A 24,235-nucleotide genomic window follows, 5' to 3' on the forward strand; every position below is an offset into this window, starting at 1 on the left:
TTAGACGTATCCATATGTCCAGGTCGCCTGGTGCTTGCCGACCTGCATTGCTATACTTCATAACTGCGATCAGACTGCAGAATGGGAAAGTCCCACAGTGGGACTAAGTAAAAAAGTTGATTTTTTTTTTTTTTTATCACATAATAAAAACAATAAAAGTACACATTTGGAATTGCCGCCTCTGGAACGACCCAACCAAGGGGTGGGGGGTAGGGGGGCCAAAACAATGCTTTATCCTCTACCTCCGAACAAAAAGTGTAATAAAACATGATCAAAAAGACAAATGTAAATAAAAATGGTCTTGCTGAAAACTTCATCTAGTCCTGTAAAAAAACAAGCCGCCATACAGCTCCATCAGCAGAAAAATAAAAAATTATAGCTCTTGCAATAAGGCGATGCAAAAATAATTTTTTCTATAAAATAGTTTGTGTAAAAGCGCCAAAGCATAAAAAAGATATAAATGAGAAATCGCTGTAATTGTACTTACCCGAAGAATAAAAGATAAGCCCTTATATGACTGTCTGCCGAAAAATGGAAAAATTATAGCTCTCAAAATGATGCAAAAATTAGTTTTTGGAAAAAAAAAATGTTTTTAGTGTGTGACAGCTGACAAGCCTAACTCCCCTAATCACTTATATCACAAGAGGAACAACGTAAAAAATCACATGCTGTGGATTTGTTTTATTATGCCTCCCAAAGATCGCAGTAAGGCTCTGTGCACATTTATCCTGCGCTCTTCGTTGAGCGCTTACACTGGGTATTCCATGTAAATCTCTGAAATATGTAATTCAGACCGAACCTCTGGCGGAAGATTCTCTATAATGAGGCAGATGGAGGCACTGTGTAAGCCAAAGAACCTGTGATCTGGCCATGTCTGTCTTTTTATTAGGAGTACATTAAAGTGCCTTTGGCCACGGTTTTGTGCACGTCTTTAAAAGGATATTGCTGAACAGAGGCCAGACAGAGTCTAGAGTAACTCTGCTGTCTCATTATAGTGAATGGATCTCTCGGGGGTTTTATTTGTCACATCACTCAGAGTTTTAGATGGAAACCCTAAAGTGCTCAGCTAGTTGTGATCCCTAATGTTATGTAAAATGTTCACCCCTCCAAAAGAAATTCAGCAAATTTTGTGCTCCCAAATCCAAATGAGCCCCGCAGTGTGCCTAGACCACAGTTAGTGTCCACATGTTTGGCATTTCTGTAGCGATAAGAGCCTGCCTAATTTACAGATGCATGAGCTCGGCACTCTCTACTGGTGTACAGCGACCAGTACTACAATATACTGGTTACTACAACAACAGTTTTGCAATTTTCACTCAGCAACATATACTGCTGCCTGTTTCAGGAAAACACCCAGGGAGTCAAAAATCCTCATTACACGTGTAGATAAATTCCCAAAGGGGTATAATTTCCAAAATGGGTTCACTTGAGGGGGGATTCTGCTCTTCTAGCCCTCGGGGGCTCTGTATATGGAATCTGCAAACTATTACAGAAAATGCTGCGTTCCAGGATGCCTCCTGTATAACAGTACTGCTTAGCCACATGGCGGGACTTGGGAGCGACTAATCGCTGTTTTCAAATAGCACTCCATCCATCCAGAGTCTCACCATATGGCTAGGTAGTACTTTACAACCACATCTGGGGTATTTCAACATTCAGCAGAAAATGTGTCAAATTTTAGTGCCACTTTTACCTTTTTTCAGTGTAAAAATGTGAAATATGGGGCTAAATCAAAATTTGGGTGGAAAAAGTAATTATTTTTTTCTTCATTGCACAATTGTCTAAAATTTTGTGACCTACCTGTGGTCTAAATATTATCACTGCACCCCTAGGTGTATTCGAGAGGTGTAGTTTGTAAAATGGGGTCACTTAAGGGTGGTTCTGCTGTTCTGGCACCTCAGGATCTCTGCCAATGTCATATGGGTTTGAGGGTGCCAATGTGACATGCCCCCCTCAAACCCGTTCAGCAAAATGTGAACTCCAATATGGCGCTTCTTCTCTTCTGAGCTTTGCATTGTGCATTTTTATTTTTTATTCACGGCTTTGTTATAAACTTCTGTGAAGCTGTTCAAGGTTCTCGCCACAAATCTAGATAACATTCCTTGGAGTCTAACTTCCAAAATGGTGTTTATTGTGTGTTTTTCTTCACTGTTTAGGCTCATCACTCCAAACGAGACATGACACCGGCAGACCATTCCATCAAAGTCTGTGGTCCAAAACGTCACTCCTTTTCGGAGTCCCAGCAGTAGTTTACTGCCCACATATGGAGTATTGATGTACTCAGGAGAAATTGCGCAACAAATTGTATGGTGCAATTTCTCCTGTTACCCTTGTGAAAATTGCAAAATTTGGGGGATAAAAATCCATTTTCCAAGTCGTCCCTCCTGACAGCACCACCAGGAGATTGCCCTTCATATCCTTGATAGGGACATGAACACAGAAGAGGTTAAATAGCCCCTCCACACCTCCACGCTTCATTGTTTTTCCTGTCCCTATCAGGGACAGACGCAGGAGAAAGTTCTCCAGAAGAGATCAGATTTACCTGATGCCAGAGTCAGGTTTCGGTAGAGCAGGCGCTCCCGAGGGTGGTCTTTTCTTCCTGGAGGGGGCTCTTGGCCGCGGGAGTCTCATGGAAGTACTCCCCAAGTCGCAGGATACCGACGGAGGTCCCTCCACGACAAGGTAGAGCTATGTGCTCCCGTTAGCTGCCTCATCCCTTCACAAAGGGGCTCTGAGGTAGCGGCTGCTGCGGTGTCCGGCACTGTTCCCTCAGGGTCCACATGCAGCCGGCGTCGGCGGCGTTCCCCGAACTTCCCACGACTTCCGAGGGGCATGGCCAGATCCCCGGGGTTGGCGGCGCCGGTGGTTTCCGGGTGCGCCGAAATACTTTGGTAGAACAGGAGTCCGGAACATGATGGCGCCAGGATCAGGGCACCAGGATCAGGGTCCCAGGCTGGTCGGTGTGCGTTCCAGATGGCGCATGCGCAGTACAGCTGGGGACCTGCAATCACCGTAGATGCCAGCAGCTGAGCTCGGAAGGAGAACGAATCGGATGTCTTGAAGTCGGGTAAGACTGACTTTAATGACGGACAGCTGACAGCACACCTGACTTAGTAAGATGGAAGGTGTTAGTCGTCCAGACGTCCAGTCCTGAGAGCTGCCCACGGACCATGTGAGTAGTCGTGGTGGGGGAAGTACGTAGCGGGACTTTAGATCCGTAGCTACAGGGCTTTCCTTTTACATTTTTAGGACAAGGACATTCCCAAATGGTCTGCCACTAAGAAAAAGGCTATCAGATGTCCGTTATGTGCCACCAAGCTCCCAGATGGTTATAACAAAAAGTTATGCGAAGTGTGCATCGCTACTCAAAGACGAAGTCCAGGCTACAGTATCAACATTGGTGCCACCCCAGTCTCCTCACCCTAAGAGGCCCAGATGGGATATGGACTTAAGTTCAGAAGAAGGAGAGGTTTCAGGATATTCCGATCCAGGCTCTGATGAAGGTGGCAATTCCTCGGATGTATTTCCGGAGGAACGCAAGAGATTCCTGTTCTCATCCGAAAACATGGATGTGCTACTGAAAGCAGTTAGGAGCACTATGAAGATAGGTGACTCCGCTGAACCACTATCGGTTCAGGACGAAATGTTCGGGGGCCTGAGAGCCCGCAGAAATAAGAGTATTTCCAGTCAACAACCATATAACGGCGATGGAGGACTGGGAAGATGTAGGAAAAAAGCTAGTTGTCCCGAGGGACTTCAAGTACCATCTTCCCTTCGATCCGGAAGAAACTAAAGTCTGGGAATCTGTCCCAAAAATTGATATTCCGGTAGCTAAAGTCTCAAGGAAAACATCTATTCCTTTTGAAGACTCGTCTGGGTTAGAAGAACCAATGGATAAAAGGTCAGGAGATCTCCTTAAAAAAAGCCTGGGAGTCATCAGCTGCCATTATGAAGACAAACATAGCGGCCACCTCTGTAGCAAGATCCATGAGTCTCTGGGTAGTCGAGCTGGAAGGTCATGTTAAAGACAGGACTCCCAGGGAAGAAATTCTGAAATCTCTCTCAGTACTGAAATGGCAACTGATTTCATGGCAGATGCTTCAGCGGAGTCAGTACGGTTTGCTGCCAGAAACAACGCACTGTCAAATGCGGCAAGACGGGCCTTGTGGCTGAGATCTTGGACGGGAGATACTCAATCAAAAAACAAACTGTGTTCGATTCCATTCTCAGGGTCTCATGTTTTTGGTCCAGTCCTAGATGAACTGCTCAAGAAAACATCCGACAAGGAAGGCTTTCCCGAAGAAAAGTCAAAGAAGATGCCATTCTTTCGGAAAACTCTCTCCCACCCAAGGCAGGACTACAGAGGGAAAGGGAAGTCCGGCAGATGGAGCTACCCTAAAGGTGGCAGAGGAAGAGGTTCCTTTCGAGACCAATCATCAGGACCCAGCAGACAATGACGCCAACAATATAGGAGGAAGACTACAGTACTTCCTGGACGGATGGCAGAATATTACTCAATCAGTGGATTCTACAGACAGTTGCACAAGGGTACAAGATAACATTTACTCACCTACCCCCCAAAAGGTACTGTTTGACACGTACAGAGTCGTCAGCAGTTCATCAAAGGCTACTAACAGACATACAAGAACTCTTAGAGCTGCAAGTCATAGTTCCGGTACCCCATCACCAGCGGTTTCAGGGTCATTACTCCAGCTTATTTTCCATAAAAAAAACAAGCAGAGAATACCGTACAATAATAAACTTAAGACCATTAAACAAATGGGTGGCTTACAAACGCTTCAAGATGGAATCTCTCCGATCGATCATACCTTTTTTAATAAAAAAAGAACTCTGTAATGTGCACGCTAGAGCTCATACATGCATACTATCATGTGCCCATCCATCCCTCACACCAAAGATTCCTCAGGTTTGCAATAAGAATCCACAAGAAGATAATTCATTTCCAGTTTCAGTGTCTACCATTCGGTCTCGCCTCTGCCCCAAGAATATTCACAAAACTCATGTCGGAGGTCATGGCTCATCTAAGAGAAAAAGAAGTTCTCATCGCCCCATACCTGGACGATCTGTTGATAGCAGATTCGTCTCAACAGATGGAAGAATCCTTAAAAATTACCATATCACTCCTGAAGTGTCTAGGGTGGATAATAAATTCAAAAATGTCAAGTCTCAAACCAGAAACACAGAAAATATTTCTGGGAGTGCTACTAGATTCTGTACAGGAATACTCCTTCCTACCAGATCAAAAACCGACAATCAAAAAAGAATTTCAAACATTAGGAAAACGCAAATACATTTCCATCAGGAAAGCCATGAGGATTCTAGGTCTGATGACCTCATGTATTCCCAGTGTACAATGGAGCCAGTTTCACTCCAGAACTCTTCAACGAGAAGTTCTTGCAGTATGGAATGGAAAGAAAAGTTCATTAGACAACAAGATGTTGTTACCCAGCAAGGTAAAACGGTCCCTCTCATGGTGGGTCGACATAGAAAACCTCAAAAAAGGGAGAGTATCTCCATGCGTAAATATAACCACCGATGCAAGCTTAAGAGGCTGGGGAGCCCACATAGAAGGACGTTACCTTCAAGGAACATGGCCATCATTGGTACGCAACAGTTCCTCCAATTACAGGGAACTCGGAGCGGGTTGGGAAGCACTAAAAAGGTGCCAAGATGAGATGCAGGGCATCACATCAGAATCTTCTCAGACAACTCGACTATGGTATCCTTTCTTCTCCATCAGGGAGGTCCGAGGCACCGTCCCCTCCAGGGACTAGCAGAATCAATATTCTTGGGCGGAAGGCACTGTGAAGTCCATCACGGCAGTACATCTAAAAGGTTCAGAGAACCAGATAGCGGACTTTCTCAGCAGAGAAAAGGTACAACCTTCGGAGTGGTCTCTAAACAGAGAAGTCTTTGTTCAGCTAACTCAACAATGGGGCACTCCTCAACTAGATTTATTCGCCTCAAAGCAAAATACAAAGACAAAAGAATTCTTTTCATTAAATCCAAGAGACAATCCAACTGGAGTAGACGCCTTGGCTTAACACTGGGACATAGAACTTGTGTATGCATTCCCTCCACTTGTTGTAATTCCCAGAGTTCTGCGGAAGATTCAGGAAAGTCTGGCAGTGGTAATCCTAATAGTGCCATATTGGCCCAAGAGGAGCTGGTTTCCCCTGCTGAAATGGATGGCATTGGAAGAACCAGTTCTACTACCGCTAAGGTGGGATCTTCTGACGCAAGGACCGCTGGTCCATCAAAATCTAGACATGCTACAACTTTCGGCATGGATCTTGAAAAGGAGATCCTAAGATCAAAAGGACTATCAGATTCGGTTATCTCAACCATGCAAAAAAGCAGGAAGCCAGTGACCTCGGCTATATACCTAAAAATTTGGAAGAAATTTTGCGCGCAGAGCAATACTCCAATATCCGTTTCCCAGGAACCAGATATTCCTCAGATCTTAAATTTCCTCCAAGCAAGCTTTGATATGGGTTTGAGGCCTAGTTTGCTAAAAGTACAAATTTCAGCTTTAAGTGCCTTTTATGATTATCCACTAGCTGATCACCCCTGGGTAGTGAAGTTCATCAAAACTACGCAACGTATCAGACCAAGAATACGTAGTTCAATACCCCCCTGGAACCTTAGCTTGGTATTAAACGAATTACGGAAAGCTCCATACGAGCCGCTAGATCAGGCAGACCTAAAGTCTGTGACATTCAAGACTGTCGGCAAGGCGAATAGGCGAGATCCAGGCCCTGTCCATAACAGATCCATACTTAAAAATACAAGAAGATTGCATCATTCTAAAATTGGATCCTTCATTTCTCCCAAAAGTTGTGACAGACTTTCACAGAAACCAGGAAATTATTTTGCCTACGTTCTGCCAGAACTACAACAATGATAAAGAACGTTCTCTCCATTCCCTGGATGTTAAAAGAACAGTATTGCAATATCTAAAACTTACAGACGGCTGGAGAATTGACTCAAACCTCTTAATCCAGATGTCTGGGAAGAATAGAGGCAAAAAAGCCTCAAAGGATACGCTAGCCAGATGGATTAAATCTACCATTTGCGCTGCGTATATTTCATCCGGTGAATCTCCTCCAGATCACCTAAAAGCCCAATCACTGAGAGCAATTTCTGCTTCATGGGCAGAGAGTGCTGGTGCATCCATGGAACAAATTTGCAGGGCGGCAACTTGGTCTAGCTCAAATACCTTTTGCAAACACTACAAGCTGGACATTCTGTCAAATCAACAGACTGTCTTTGGGATGAAAGTCCTCCAAGCTGTAATCCCGCCCTGAATAGGAGTTATTTGGTATTTCTCCTGGTGGTGCTGTCAGGAGGGATGACCTGGAAACTAGGAATTAGTCCTACCGGTAATGGTATTTCCAGGAGTCTATCATGACAGCACCCATTATTTACCCTCCCTTGAACTCCTGTCTGATGTGTGATATAAACATGTATAGAGGGGAAGTTCAATAGAATTGCTTTGTATCCATGCTGCTGTAAAATCACTGAAGGGTGGAGATGGGGAGGGGCTATTTAACCTCTTCTGTGTTCCTGTCCCTATCAAGGATATGAAGGGCAACCTCCTGGTGGTGCCGTCATGGACTCCTGGAAATACCATTACCGGTAGGACTAATTCCTAGTTTTGTGGGGAAATTTTTTTTTTTTTTTTTTTTAATTATTCTCACTGTTCAATGTTATAGACTTCTGTGAAGCACCTGAGGGGTTCAAGGTGCTCACCACACATCTAGATACATTCCTCGAGGGGTCTAGTTTCCAAAATGGTGTCACTTGTTTAGGCATATCATCGGCTCTCCAAACGTAACATGGCGTATGCATATTAGTCCGGCAAATTTTACATTCAAAAAGTCAAATGGCGCTCCTTCCCTGCTGTGTGCCCAAACAGTGGTTTTGCCCCACATATGGGATCTTGGTATGCTCAGGACAAAGTTTGTGGTCCATTTTTTCCTGTTACCCTTGGGAGTAAAATTGTTGTGCTAAAAACGTAATTGTTCATTTTTTTTTTTTTTTTCTTTTTACATTTTTAAAATTCCTGTGAAGCACCTGAAGGGCTAATGAACTTTTTGAATGTGGTTTTGAGCATCTTGAAGGGTGCAGGTTTTAGAATCGTGTCACATTAGTTTATTTTCTCTCATATTGACCGCACAAACTCACTTCAAATGTGATATGGTCCCTAAAAAAACAAAAACTGGTTTTGTACATTTTGCTGTAAAAATGAGAAATCGCTGGTCATCTTTTAACCCTCATAACTTCCTAACAAAAAATTATATTTCAGAAATTGTGCTGGTGTAATGTCGACATGTGGGAAGTTATTTATTAACTCTTTGTGTCATATACCGTAACTCTGATTTAACCCCTTCATGACCTTGGGATTTTTCGTTTTTCCGTGTTCGTTTTTCACTCCCCTCCTTCCCAGAGCCATAACTTTTTTTATTTTTCTGTCAATTTGGCCATGTGAGGGCTTATTTTTTGCGGGACGAGTTGTACTTTTGAACGACCTCATTGGTTTTAGCATGTCGTGTACTAGAAAACGGGAAAAAAATTCCAAGTGCGGTGAAATTGCAAAAAAGTGCAATCCCACACTTATTTTTTGTTTGGCTTTTTTGCTAGGTTCACTAAATGCTAAAACTGACCTGCCATTATGATTCTCCAGGTCAGTACGAGTTCATAGACACCTAACATGACTAGGTTATTTTTTATCTAAGTGGTGAAAAAAAATTCCAAACTTTGCTATAAAAAAAAAAAAAAAAATTGCGCCATTTTCTGATACCCGTAGCGTCTCCATTTTTCGTGATCTGGGGTCGTTTGAGGGCTTATTTTTTGCATGCCGAGATGACGTTTTTAATGATAGCTTTTTGGTGCAGATACGTTCTTTTGATCGCCCGTTATTGCATTTTAATGCAATGTCGCGGCGACCAAAAAAACCTAATTCTGGCGTTTTGAATGTTTTTCCCGCTACGCTGTTTAGCAATCAGGTTAATGCTTTTTTTTAGTTGATAGATCTGGTGATTCTGAGCGCGGCGATACCAAATATGCGTAGATTTTATTTTTTTTTATTGATTTATTTTGATTGGGGCGAAAGGGGGGTGATTTAAACTTTTTTATATTTTTTTTTATTTTTTTACAATTTTTTTCAACTTTTTTTTTTTTTTTTACTTTTGCCATGCTTCAATAGCCTCCATGGGAGGCTAGAAGCAGGCACAACGCGATCGGCTCTGCTACATAGCAGCGATCTGCTGATCGCTGCTATGTAGCAGAAATGGAGGTGTGCTGTGAGTGCCGACCACAAGGTAGCGCTCACAGCCACCGGTCATCAGTAACCATAGAGGTCTCAAGGACCTCTATGGTTACAATGGAGACGCATCGCCGACCCCCGATCATGTGACGGGGGTCGGCGATGACGTCATTTTCGGCCGCCCGGCCGGATGCGGTAGTTAAATGCCGCTGTCTGCGTTTGACAGCGGCATTTAACTAGTTAATAGGTGCAGGCAGATCGCGATGCTGCCCCCGTGCCTATTACGGGCACATGTCAGCTGTTCAAAACAGCTGACATGTCCCGGCTTTGGTGCGGGCTCACCGCGGAGCCCTGCATCAAAGCAGGGGATCTGACCTCGGACGTACTATCCCGTCCGAGGTCAGATAGGGGTTAAGGACATAAAAAAATAAAAGTTTGAAAATTGCAAAATTTTCACCAAATTTCTATTTCTTTTTTTTTTTTTTTTTTAAATAAATGCAAGTCATATCGGAGAGATTTTACCACTTTCATGAAGTACAGTATTTCACGCGTTGAAGAGTTCCAGAGTTATTAACTCAGTGACAGTGGTCAGAATTGTAAAAATTGACTTGGTCATTCACGTGCAAACAGTCTTGGTGGGTAAAGGGATTAAGAAAGGAGGATAATATGTGTATCTTCTAGGATGAAATAATAATGTGATTTGCTAATTAAAGGTATTTGGGAATATCTTTATAATGACATTTTGTTTGTGTTTGTTTTTTTTTTCCGTTTTTCTTTCCTTTCCTGGAGAACCCCTTCAAATTACCTAAATATTACTGTAAATAAAATTTCAATGCATCCATATAACTTTACCTCGTAAAAGATATTCCTTCACTATAGTAGACTTTCTGTTATGAAAACTACCAGTAAAGGAGAGCGGTTACTTTACGGACTACATGGTTTTTACTCGTTTATCTCTAGAGTGTTTTTATTTTCGTTACAGATTTCTCATTTTCCATATAGATATATATTATTTTTAATATATTTTTTCTACTTCTAGGTGGTGGATTACCTGACCTTGCTAGCCACTTTGAGAACCAGAAAGTGATGTATGGGTTCTGCAGTGTGAAGGAGCCTCATGCCATGCTAGCTCGATATGTCCTCATCAACTGGGTGAGAAGTTTACCCTTATTACTTGAGCTGAGAACAATGGTGTTGCATGCAGTAGTCCTTTCACATGTCACTAATAATGCAGATGGTTTCAGGTATAAGTATTAAAGTGGTAGTCCAAAGTAATTTTTCTCCTAAATCTTTATCCATTTATTGCCGTAATCCAAACTAATTTCTTATGTACTTGAATTAAAAATTCCATACTGTTGTCTAACTACACTAACTGCGTTTCTGTTTTTAATGTTTGACTTCCTTGTTGATGACTGTTTGTTTTGAGAATCTCAGTACATGCTGGGACACTCGGTGTCACTGACGCTTGTTTCAGGGATAGGGATAGTCCCAGCGGTATGTGCAATGTGAGGAATGATGGAACACTCTCTGTTGTCGGCTCAGACCAGAAGTAACGATTCAGGAACAGAGTGCACGGTTAGCGTGTTTTGTTAGACTACCCATCGTACAGAGACCAACACCGCCCCTGCAAGTGACCTCACTGGTCTCGGCACGTGACCTCACTGGTCACAGCACACCAGGTATTTTGACAACGCGCTCTATTGGTGATGACTCCTTACTGCTGATCTGAGCACAGTGCACGTTGCGCTGAGACTAGCACAGCTTCTGAAACAAGCGTCACTGATGATGCTTCATTTTAGGGAAAGGCAGCGGCAGTGACCGCAGCCTCTGCCTCCTGATGACTCTTCATTTCAATATCCCTTGCATGCACTGAAATTTAAAAAGAAAAACAAAAGGAAATGAAATAAAAAAGAAAATAAAAAGCATTTAGCGTAATTGGGGATTAGTATGGAATTTTTAATTCAAGTATATTAGGAAATAGTTTAGATTATTGCACTAAATAGAAAAGGATTGAGGAGGAAAATTACTGCAGATCAGATTTAAAACTCATGGCAGCTGTCTGCCAATTGTTGCTTCTTTACACTTGTAAAAAAAAAATCTTTTTTCCTTAAAGCGGTTATCCCCTTCTCATGCCCCACGCTTGGCTCCAATGAAAATAAAATAAAGCTTATAGTTCCCTCCTGTGCCGTCGCCTTTCCCATGGTGTCGGCACTTGGTCTCCCTGCAGTTGTTATGACCCGTGAGCCCCGAGCACAATCAGCGCTGACGCCACTGGCCCCTCCTTCGGACATGGAGAAATCCAGGCTGCACCTGATCTGACTTCCTCTTCATGTCCAAAGGAGGGGACAGTGATGCCAGTGCTGATTGTGCGCAGGGCTCACGGGTCATAACACTTGCACTGGAGCATGGGGAGAACGAATGCCAACACTGCGGAAATGGCGGTGGCACAGGAGGAGAGTATAAGCTTATTTTTAGATCAGGGCCAAGCACGGGGTAAAAGAAGGAGTTGTCTAAGTAGTGGGAATTATGAAAGAGCTTAGTGCTGCTTTTTTTAGCTTTGTGGAATTTCCATACACTTAAAAAGGAACTGTACTTTCAACAAACTTTGCATCCATCAATTGTACAAGTGATTTATATGAAACATTGTAGTGCATCTTGTCGGAGAAATCCGCCTCCTTCCCCACTTATCACACTTCTTCCTCTCATCCCTACTTTTTGAACTCCCCGTCCACAGCGAAAAAGCAGCTCAAGGCCCTCTTGCTTGGAGGAGACTACAGGTGTCATGTGATAGTCCATTTATTTCTATGGAGGGGGATGAGTACAGGCCAGCAAGGAAGGGAACCGACAAAGACATTGTGCAGAGCTCTTTAGCAAGTGTTTTACCTCCTATCAGAGCTGATTCAGATCACTACAGCTGAGCTGTGCTGTATAATGACCTTCTGGTCACTACAGCTTAGGCCTCTTTCACATTTCCGTCTTTTCTATCCCGTCGAAATCCGTCGAGTTCTGAAAAAACAGGATCTTGCAAATTTTTCTGCAGCATCCTGTTTTTTTCCCATAGACTTGTATTAGCGACGGATTGTGACGGATGGCCATCCGTTTCATCTGGATCCGTCGGAAAATAGCGGTCCGTCGTACAGAGAAAACGTTCAGAAGAACGTTTTTTTCTGCACGTTGGAAAATCGGTCAGCGACGGGTCCTGTGCTGCCCGTCGTCGGTTATAATGGAAGCCTATGGGCGCCGGATCTGTCGCTGACCGTCACACACAGGAGTCCAGCGACATATCACGTTTTTTGCCTCTGAGCATGCCCGGAAGGATTTTCAAGTCCGGGAAAAAGTCTCAGGCAACAACAGAAACAAAACATCTGTCAAAACATTGGATCCGTTACACACGTTTTTCACTATTTTCACGACGTCCGTGGATGCGTCACAACAACGCATTACAACGCCCACCAGCAGACGGAAGTGTGAAAGAGGCCTTACTCTGAAAAGTTACTTGAAAGCACAGTTGCCCTTTTAAACAGTAACAATTTTTATTCCCTAAATAAATAGTAAGCATAAAAATAAACTCTGCAATACATTTGATCAGGTAAATCTGCTTCTTTCTCTGCCAGGAGTAAATGTCTTCAAAATTGATTGTTACACTACTGAGATGACAGTCTTCTCAACTATGTAGTCAGGAGGTGTAGGAAAAGCTCTTGTCCTAGCGCCCACCTCTCCTCCACATAGGAAATGACAGTGTGCTATTCATAAGATTCTAGCTCAGTAATGTAAAAATCTGTTTTCATTGAATACAGATTTACCCCTGAACTGAGAACTTTCAGAACTATCAGTCCTGGCAGAGAAAGAAGTACATTTCTCTGATTAAGATATATTACAAAGTCTCTTATTTTTTTTAAGTGTATTATTAATTTATAAAATAAAGAGAAACCTTTTAATTTAATTTTTAACTGTTAAGAACCCATTAAGATCCTATCCCAAGAGAATTCCATCATTTTATGCATTTGAAACGCTAGTAAGAACAGAGACCTATGCAAATAGATAATTCCAAAAGCATGAATTAATATCACCATAAAAAATTGTGTATAATTTTTTTTTTTTATTATGCATTGTAAAAAAATGAAGAGTTCCCAGCAGATTTCCTCTGGTTGAAGCCAATCAGTTACTAACATACTGCTATAGGCTGCATTTTTACTATTATGGTTTTGTTAAAAAATAAAAAAATAAAAAAATGACTGTGTAGTTGGTAATACTAGTACTTTCTCCCATAGGTGCAACACCAATAATGAATGTATTATGCTGTGCACCTTGCAGTTCTCGCCTGCTGAGATTACTATTCAGTCCTGGATGTTGCAGATTCTTTATTATGACTTCAGTCACAGATGCGTGTAAATTTGCAGTGAAAATCTATGAATGTTCTAGCGCTCCTTTGCTGCCATGCTTACCCATGCGTATCATTTTTAGGTTGGTGAAGATGTACCCGATGCCAGGAAGTGTGCTTGTGCTAGTCATGTAGCGCAGGTGGCAGACTTTTTCCAGGTGAGGGTTGGAATACCTGTACAGCATTGTTGTAATTTAATGGCCTATTGTGCAGTTGTCTAATTTGTCTTGTATTACTGCATTGTATCCTCAGTGATCCACCTAATTCAAGTTTGTAAAGTAGGGTTAAGAATGAGTAGTCTGGCTCACTCCATTCACTCGCAGGATGCACTCTTCATTCCTTCCAGCATAGGGCAAAATAAAAAGGAGGCTAAAACTACTGCAGCCCTTTACTTCTTATGGAGAGCGACAACTAAAAACTTACAAAAAGCACGATCATCTCAGTCTGTATAGTGTGGGTACCAAAAAGTAAAAAAACAAACAAAAAACCAACCTAGAAAATAACACAACCACTCATGTAGAAATGTAGAGAACTAATACTTTATTCAAACGAATAGGTGATTGCAGGCAAGTATCTCAACGTTTCGACCATTTGGTCTTTATCGACGATATCTGTAGGTAAATGGGTTGGAGTCTGATGATCGTATACATCGTCTCACTGTGGGGTTGGGAATTTGTCTGTAATCAACTATCGGTTTGAATAAACTATAAATTCTCTGCGTTTCTGGACGTTTCCAACATTCCGTGCAGAAGTGATCTTTTGCATATATTGAGGATATACATCATTTTTCTGCGCAAACAATTATTACTGCACAATAGTGTGAGCCTCCAAACTAGAACACTGGTATATAAATATTTTTTATTGACATAAAAAATATCATATAAAATGTTAAAATTCATAAAATGAATGGAGTGCTACACAAATTTGAGTATTACATCACATACGAGGCAACACCATGAGGCAGGTCAACAGCATGGTATTGTGGTAAACTTTACATAGAGAAACACTATATAAATGTAAGAAAGGGTATGACCCAAGGCATATGTATAGTGTAGAAAATGTACAATAATGAAAACCTATATGAATTAAAGTGTAGGAAAAAGCTATATATACACCTATGAAAAATAGTGATGTGCATAAAGGTAGATCACAAACGTAGCTGGACCTACCAAAAATAAGAGCTCCTTCTCCGACGACTTTTCACCCAAACCTTCCCAAGGAGTGGGAGAGCAATCACTAGATGGATACAGCTGGAGCACTCTGAATGTTTTACAGAAATTAGGAATTGCGTGCTTTTTGTGTGTCCTGTTCTGTACACGGTTTGAGGGAAGGGTAATCGCTTGTAGACCTGGCTGCAGCTCTGCTGTAATGCTTCATAGATACTGTATATGTGGAGCTTTAAGGGGAACCTGTCACCATGTTTTCCTCATATAAATTATGGCCAGTACCTGTAAGCCCTAATATACAGAATTCTAGAATGCAGTATATATGTCCCCAAATTCTCTCTGCAAGGCCAGAAAAACATAGCTTTTATTATCCTCGCCTACACCATGGTCCTGTCTGATGGGTGTCTCTAGTCTTGACCCAGCACCTCCTCTGTTCTTGTGATAACCATCCTCCTTCCCTGCATCGTGTGGATGATGCGTCCTATGTCATCCACGCAGTGTCTTCCATCAAGCTCCTGCACAGGCATATCTCGCTTTGCCCTGCTGACTGCAGAGCAAAGTATTGTACTGAACGTGCGTCGCCGTTCTGGCCTCTTCCTGCGCATGCACATTACAATACTTTGCTCACTTACTTTGATGGTTGTTGCAGATTTGATTAAGAAGTTCTACTGGCCCTCTGCATTCTGAGCTCTGTATAACCTTGCCTTACCTTTGATTCGCAGTTTTCTGCCTATGCATGGGATACACAGAAAACTGTCAATCAGTGGTGAAATCGGGGTTATACAGAGCTCATGAATATGAAGGAGTACATCACAGTAGGTTTCCTATGTTGATGGAACAGTGATTTTTATCAAACTAAAACTTGCAGCCCACTAAGGGAGACATGGAATCAGGGTCTCTGCTCTCTGCATCATGCTGCTCTCAGATGTGGCAAGATCCTGTTGACTGATTCCCTTTAAGCACTGTGATTTATTTTATTTCTTTTCTATTGAGGTGCACCTTCAGTGTGACAGGAGACTGGCAGATAGGAGTAAATATCTATCTTATGACTCTGATCCTTTCTGATGTTAATGGAATAGACAGCTGTGTATAAATGTCTTTGGTCCTTATTATAAATTTATAGGAAGGGAGAATAGATTCTGTACACAGTTGAAGTCTCATATGTAAAATCTAGGTCATGGTCATCAAGGGCTCTATTCTAATTACCATAAGTATCTTCCTGCCGATACAACAGTTCTATGCCAGTGATTTCTTATTTTTATATTCAAATGTGATTTTATCTTCTTTTTTTTTTTTTTTTTTTTTAATGAGAAAAATGAAGAAAAGGAAATTGAAAGCAAGTTAAAGTACAAAATAGCCAATGGTACATATTCAGTGTGGACTTTTACAAAGCATGGCTTGAAGTGGAAGGCCTGCCCTGCACTGCAGTTATTTCAGTTCTTTTTAATTGTCTTCAACTCGTTTGAGTCTACTCTGGGGAGAATAGTGGGGCAGACATGGTGTACATTTGTATACTTTATGTTGGGTCTTCACTCAGAATACCAGTATGTATTTAACTCTGTGTGTGCATGTACTTTATTGTATGCCACTTGTTCTTTGAGCCAACACTTAAGCCTGCCATACACAATACATGACTGTTGGCTGATTTTCGGCCCACCGCTCGCTCTCCGGACTCCCCCAAATAAAGGAATTCTTGCCTTTGCCAAGTGCTCTTGTCTTGTCTGAGAGAGTTGCTGCCAGACTCCTTTTGGCAGCGACTTCTCTTGGAAAACACAAGGATCATCCATCAGAAATCTGACTATCTTGATCCTCTTCTTGTACATCATCTGTCTGAGGGCAGTCAGGAGGTCCCATACACATTTTATGGTTTGGCTGATATTAATGTGTATGGGGGCCTTTAATGTACTTGGGAAGACCACACCATAATTTATCAACCTTTTATGGCTCGGATGTTTGTATTCATTGTCATTTTAATTCCTTGTTATAAAGGGTGTGGATGTTATAGTGAACGCAAGCAGCGTAGATGACATAGATCCTTTGGCCATAAATCAGCGTCTATCCAATGGTTCTGGGCGGCTGGCAAGTCCAGTCCTGCAACGACTGCAAGTCCGAGATGAAGGAAGCAGTGATCCTGTGGTAAGTGGCCACTGTGTTGAATATAAAACCTAAAACTGGCAATTATCTACAAATTCTAAATCCTGTTTACAATGGTATAAGTTAATAATCTGCTCCCATTAGTTAGACATTTTATTAGATCACCACTTGATTTTTACAGATTTTTAGCGGTAAATATAACACTTGCAGCATCAAAGAAATGTATGTGTGGGGCATTTTCAAGAGCACTATATTGCTCATGATGCAAGGAATGTGGCATGATGAAAAAATACTAGTATATGGGGAAATCTAGTATATTTGGTTGATCTAAATAGCATTAATTTTTCTTTAATTAAATCGCTGAAAGGGGTATTCGTATTTGCAAGATCCTATCCAATATGTAGTAGGTGTTATAAAAATAGAAAATCCTTCCAATTAGAAATTGAGTAGTTCTTCTAATTCCATATGGTGCTTACCTCATGTGCAGGGCATTGCAGGAGCTTGCGTATCCATGGTTACGACCACTCATTGTGACAGTTTAGTCGTTAGTGATTGTAACCATGGATACCTAAGCTCATGCCATGCCCATGGGGTAAGCGACATAGCGAATCAGAAGAACTCTACTAAATTTCTAATTGAAGGTATTTGCAGATATTATTACACCGGCTACACATTGGTATAGGATCTTAGGGATGGCTAAAGATTTATAGCTAAATCTGGTCAACGTTTCAACAGTCCCTCTTTGCAATTTGATGAATGCAGGTACTCCTCATTATGAGATTTTTTTTGTTTGTGTGCTTCACAGGGAACCAACTATCAAAAGACAGACGCAGCAGTGGAAATGAAACGTCTCAACAGGGAACAGTTCTGGGAGCAAGCAAAAGTAAACCTCCTTCTCCCCCATGTCCCACGCCATACACACCTTGTACTTTATTGGGGTTTTCAAATAATCAAAGTGTATCCCTTATCCCAATAGACATGAGAACACTGATTCCCATGTCAACCATAGGAACCCAAAATGACTGAGCTTCTTCTGCATCTGCTCTATAGACTTTGATAGTAGTGGCAGCATACATGCTTCATACTAATGTGGCACACAGAATCACATTGTCCTGACAAGCGGGGGTCCCAGCATTGGGACAACCAATGATCTAATGTTTAATAATATATCCATTGGATAGGCTTTAAAGGCGTTTTCTATCATCAAAACTAACCTTCACATCTGCCTCAATTTCCTTCTGTTTTGGCATTTTGGTATTTATACTAATCCAGTGTTAACTCCCTGTCCATGTAATGGCCACATATTTACTTATTAGGAGGCGCCCCTTTCCTTCCGGGTGAATGCTTTGCCAACTTTTTCATGAAAGTATTGGTTACCCAATGACCAGTGATATGTTCTTGTCAGAGAGAAGAGGAGGAAAGGAAGCAGGAAGAGAGGCAGAAGGCTATAGAGGAAAGCTTGCGCTTTGAGCAAGAACGCATGGAACAAGAACGAAAAGAGCAAGAGGAACGTGAGAAACGTTACCAGGAAAGAGAACAGCAAATAGAGGAACACAGGTACCAGCTTCCTTCTAGACAACTCATTGCATTAGTTTAAAAACAAGTCTTTACAAAAATTAAATTAAAAAAACAATTGTACCTTGTTAGACTTAAAAATATACACATGTAAGATCAGCATAATTTGCCCTTTTTTCCATGGCAGGAGGAAACTGCAAAATGAAGAGGAAGAAGAGACCAAGAAAAGATTACAAAGCAACTCCATATTTGTGAGTTAGTTTCAAGTACACAGTCCTTTTCTGTCCACTATATGTAGCCGGCAGTGCTTGATTATTGTTAATAGAACTGTCTGTTCATACCCTGCCAGATGGACCAGAGAGAGGATGACGAGGCAGCAGAACTAAAAAGGACAGAAAGTGAAGTGGAGGTGTGTTTGTTTGTTTTTCTTCAACATATGCCACTATTGTATCTGGTGCAGTTAAAAATGTTACTGATCTGTTAAAAGAAGCTTACTGATCCAATACAACAAGCAAATACTTATTCAGGGGTGAAAAGAACTTTTTTTGTCATTATGACAAGATGTTGAGAGTTTCCCCATAAGTATTCTTATAGGACCTTCTGGGGTCACAGCATTGTATTTTTTCAGCCAGACTGCGCCCTTTGAATATTTTTTTAACATTCATGATAATGGCATTTGTTATGAAGACCAAATTTACATGGCATCTTGTACCTGTTGGGGAAAATGCCTTCCACTACGGACAGCTTTCCCTAACACTTTTCTGTAGCATTTTTCCCAATGTTTAGTTCATTTTCTTAACAGATTTGACCCTTTTGTATATGTTAAAGTTCCATAAAATAATACAAAGGTTAAGGTTTATTCTATTCTATTTTTACAGGAAGCTGCTGCCATAATTGCCCAGCGTACAGAAAACCCCAGGGAATTTTTCAAGCAACAGGAGAAGGCTACAGATGTTAATGTTTCTTTGTTAACTCCTCGGACTGGTATGTCTGGGCAAAAAGGGCTAGCTAGAATAAGCATCTTCTTGGCTCCCTTTCTGCAGCAAACTCTTGTCACCATGTTTATGCCTATGGCTGAGGTTCTTAACTGTGCAAGTGTGGCATTAGGGTATGTCTCTAATAGTGTTGCTGTGGATGTCACATTGTAGCCAATACATTTTGCCTTCAGGCTAATAGGGGAAGTCACACACTGGTTCTTGAGCCACATGTGGCTCCCTAGCCACTTTTTGGAGACCACAGGCCTATATGCTCAAATCAAATAATAAAGGATTGACTAAAATCCGTGATTTGCTTTGTTTAAATAGCACAAACATATTCCGCAGCGCTTTACAGACATCATCAGCGCTGTCCCCATTGGGTCTCACAATCTAAATTCCCTATCAGTATGTCTTTGGAATGTGGGAGGAAACCGAAGTACCTGGAGGAATCCCACTTAAACATGGGGAAAACATACAAACTCCTTGCAGATGTTGTCCTTGGTGGGATTTGAACCCAGTACCCCAGCGCTGCAAAGCAATAATGCTAACCACTGAACCACTGTGCCTTGTATTTCTCCATGTTTAGAGCTGTTTTCAACTCTGTTTTAGTCCATAAGGATTACAAGTGGTGGCTCCTCCACAGGCTGGCTCATCTTGATTTGATGTGTCTCATTTGAAATTTTTTTTTATCTCCTTGGTGTTTGTCAGGGCATTCACATTGTTAAAATAACAATTCTGTTTTTTCCTTCTTTGATTGTTTTTCTTCACTTACTTGCAGCAGTTAGAAGTTCCTCAGAAGCAGGACCACCTCGTACTCCTGAGAAAGAACGTCGTAATAGCTTAGGTGAAGAGTGGAACAAAGCCCTGAGTTCTGAGCAGACTGTCCAGGATGGTGCATGGGAGCCACAAGGGCTCACCGAAGATGTTTTTATGGAGACAAGAGATGAAGATGTTGGATTCCCAGCTGCTCCACAATTGACTGGGAGTGAAGAAGCAGCTGTTATGGAGCTGGGAGAGGTTGACTTGATGTCAGACGCTCCTCCTCCCCCTACACAAGAAGCTCCTAGTCTTCTTGATCTCTGGCAGAATGATGAGCCTCAGGAATCCACCTGGACAGATGGCAATATGATGACATCCCATGAGGACATCAAAACAGAGCAAAAACCTCTTGTGGAAACTGAGGCATGCCCTCCTGTCCCTGAGGATAACCTTCTGAACTTTGAGGAGCTACCACAACCACCTCCTACATTCTGTGATATGGAGGCAGAGGAGGATCCCCAAAGCATCATTCATATTGAGGGTCCTCATCAGATGACTTTGAGCTATCAGCATGCACTGCAAGAAGCTTCTTGTCATCAGCCAGAGCTTACAGACTCTCTTCTCACAAACGGGGAGACCTCCCAAAGAGAAGGAACTCAGGTGTGCCTCAAATTTTAATATGAATGTTAGAATAAAATATTGCCACTTCTCTTCCTTAACAGATAATTTTCCCCTGTTAATGACCCAGGCACAGCTTTGCTTTTTTATATTTCATACAGTTTATAGCAGACTCCCGATTGTCGAATCAGTTTGCTTCAGAATTCTGTCGTAAAACTATTTGAAATGTCTCAAAATTTAGTTTGGAAAAATTTTTGCAACCTCCAAGTGGGTGGAGCTTTCTGTGGATGAGGCATGGTCAAACACGGAAGACAATTTCATCATAATTTATGTCTCAAAAGTAACACAAATTATAATCGTCAAAGAAGGCTGCGCTTAAAGGACTAGAATTAGTAATTGGAGTACGTCTCTTACCCTGATACATGACAGGTGGAAAAGGCAAAAAATTCATCAAGAGGCGTATGCCTCATAATGAATTTGGCATATCTTACTACAGCTCCTTTTTCTTCAAAACTGGTGTGCTAAATGCAAATTTTGTTGAATCTGGGTCCAAGTGTTTGACTTCGCCATGATGTGCTCAAGAGGACCTTTCACCAGATTTTCCAGGATGAACTTGACACCGGATTTAATAGTTGCTACAAAGCAGAATAACATGTTTTTTACATTTATTTAGCCTCTTCATTGTAGAGACATTTGCAATGAAAGAGATGCTGAATACTTTGATTGCCAATACTTCTCTGCAAAGGAGAGGCAAAAAAGCCTTTTTTTTTTTTTGTTCTGCTCTACAGCCACATTTAAATCTTATGTCAAGCTCCACATGAAAAAATTGGTAAAAGATCCTCTTTCACTATTTGAAGGCAGATGGCATCTGAAAAGGTGAGAACTGTCAGGATGGAGGGCTCAGTGTTCAAAGTGTCAGATAGCCTCATAATAGTCAATGGTCCATCAAGGCCCTGTTGGGGTTTGCAAAGGAATTATTTTTCTTGGGAATTTCTATGGAACCCATGGCTGAGTGCACAGCAGAGAGCACTGTATATGTGGGAACCTAGGTTTAGCTTTTTGTCTAAACAGTTTTGGCTATTCTTTTGGCTTGTTGTGTTTTTTTTTGTTGTCTTCAGGATATTCAGGTAAGGCTTATTACCTTATCTTACAATACTTTATGCTGTTCAATTAATGAGCATTCACCATTTTTCTTTTTGTTACAGATAAGCTATTCTCACGTTTCTGGCAGTAGCTTGCGTGTATATTCCCATTGACAATACAAATACACCTTTGTCTCAGTTCATCAAGATGCCAAGTTTTTTCACTGGTCTTGATGAGGGAGTGTGGTGGAGTGCTCCTGATTCATGAACATGTGCTCGCTTCTTCATGAATCTGGAGTGTCTGACAAATGATGGTTGCCTCCGTGTACCTTGTCAGAAATCTTACCCCAGTGAGGTTCCTGGAGTGAGATTTCTGATGTATAGAATTAGACATTAGACACTATGGCATCATGCATGAGACAAGCTGTGGCTTCAAACTTGTATGAAGAGTGCAAAAGCCGCAGAGTTTTGCCAAAATTGTTGTGACTTTTTCTTTCAAAGTTTTTATACTGCTTTTTTTTTTTTTTAGTGAATTGGGGTCTTACAGTCTTTTTAGACCTATCAATCGGCAATCAGCTATTGTTTACTGGTCTGTTTATACACTGCATGCAGAATTAGTGGACAAGTTGTATTTTAGAGGATTATTTTTATTATTAATCAACAACTATGTTCTCAATCAACCCTAAAGACTCATAAATATCAAAGCTTAATATTTGTGGAAGTTGGAGTGTTTTTTTTTTTTTTTTATTTGGCTATCTTAGGAGGATATCTGTTTGTGCAGGTAACTATTACTGTGCAGAATTATTAGGCAACTTAATAAAAACCAAATATATTCCCATCTCACTTGTTTATTTTCACCAGGTAAACCTTTATAACTGCACAAAATAAACATTTCTGAGATGCAAAAACAAACCCCCAAAAAATTAGTGACCAATATAGCCATCTTTCTTTATGATGACACTCAACATCCTTCCATCCATAGATTCTGTCAGTTGCTTGATCTGTTTACGATCAACATTGCGTGCAGCAGCCACCACAGCCTCCCCGACACTGTTCCGAGAGGTGGACTGTTTATGTAGATCTCACATTTTATGAGGGACCTCCAGTTCATGTCATTATTTTTTCTTCTTTGAGACCTCTGCTGACCAGCCACGCTGTGGAGTAGTTGGAGGCATCTGATGGAGCATTGTCCTGCATGAAAATCATGTTTTTTCTTGAACGATACCGACTTCTTCCTGTACCACTGCTTGAAGAAGTTGTGTTCCAGAAACTGGCAGTAGGTCTGGGAGTTGAGCTTCACTCCATCCTCAACCCGAAAAGGTCCCACAAGTTCATTCTTGATGATACCAGCCCATGCCAGTACCCCACCTCCACCTTGCTGGTGTCTGAGTCGGAGTGGAGCTCTCTGCCCTTTACTGATCCAGCCTCTGGCCCATCAAGAGTCACTCTCATTTCATCAGTCCATAAAACCTTTGAAAATTCAGTCTTTAGATATTTCTTGGCCCAGTCTTGACGTTTTATCTTATGTTTCTTGTTCAAAGGTGGTCGTTTTTCATCCTTCCTTACCTTAGCCATGTCCCTGAGTATCGCACACCTTGTGCTTTTTGTTACTCCTGTAATGTTGCAGCTCTGAAATATGGCAAAACTGTTGGCAAATGGCATCTTGGCAGCTTCACGCTTGATTTTCTTCAATTCATGGGCAGTTATTTTGCGCCTTTTTTGCCCAACACGCTTCTTGCAACCCTATTGGCTATTTGCCATGAATCACTTGATTGTTCGGTGATCACGCTTCAAAAGTTTGGCAATTTCAACACTGCTGCATCCCTCTGCAAGACATCTCACAATTTTGGACTTTTCAGAGCCCGTCAAATCTCTCTTCTGACCCATTTTGCCAAAGGAAAGAAAGTTGCCTAATAATTAAGCACACCTTATATAGGGTTTTGATGTCATTAGACAACACCCCTCCTCATTACAGAGATGCACATCACCTGATTTACTTAATTGGTAGTTGGCTCTCCAGCCTGAACAGCTTGGAGTAGGACAAAATTTATAAAAAGTATCATGTGATCCAAAAAACAACTTGGCTAAAAATTCTGCACGCAGTTATAAGCTGACCAATGTTCTTTCTAAACAGAATGATTATTAGGATCCTTCTGTGCGAATTGACTATCATTTTATCAGCGGCACATACCATGTTTATGTCGGGCAATTTGCTGCCAATTTACGGTACCAATTTTTTTTTTAAGCTGACTTAAAAATAATCACATCTGCCATACAAGCCTTGTGATCGTTCACCGAGTGTTTGCCTGTCTGTTTAGACCGTCTGATAGCTGGTTGTTGGGAACGAGCATTTT

General features: G+C 41.5%; 1 protein-coding gene across 2 annotated transcripts in view; it reads left to right on the top strand.

The window, feature by feature from the left end:
* DBN1 (drebrin 1) overlaps positions 1–24,235 on the top strand; it is a 134,938-nt gene that overhangs the window by 97,374 nt on the left and 13,329 nt on the right. Inside the window, exons 3-11 of one of the 2 annotated variants that reach the window (XM_069763965.1) lie at positions 10,329–10,441; positions 13,754–13,828; positions 16,826–16,972; positions 17,736–17,813; positions 18,336–18,487; positions 18,633–18,696; positions 18,795–18,854; positions 19,324–19,429; positions 20,201–20,841. In XM_069763965.1, the coding sequence (XP_069620066.1) occupies positions 10,329–10,441; positions 13,754–13,828; positions 16,826–16,972; positions 17,736–17,813; positions 18,336–18,487; positions 18,633–18,696; positions 18,795–18,854; positions 19,324–19,429; positions 20,201–20,841 (1,436 nt within the window). Of the gene's footprint in view, positions 1–10,328; positions 10,442–13,753; positions 13,829–16,825; positions 16,973–17,735; positions 17,814–18,335; positions 18,488–18,632; positions 18,697–18,770; positions 18,855–19,323; positions 19,430–20,200; positions 20,842–24,235 lie in introns of both variants that reach the window. The other variant, XM_069763964.1, reaches the window with a different exon arrangement.

The sequence above is a fragment of the Ranitomeya imitator genome, chromosome 4 (assembly GCF_032444005.1).
Source record: "Ranitomeya imitator isolate aRanImi1 chromosome 4, aRanImi1.pri, whole genome shotgun sequence".
Classification (NCBI taxonomy): domain Eukaryota; kingdom Metazoa; phylum Chordata; class Amphibia; order Anura; family Dendrobatidae; genus Ranitomeya; species Ranitomeya imitator.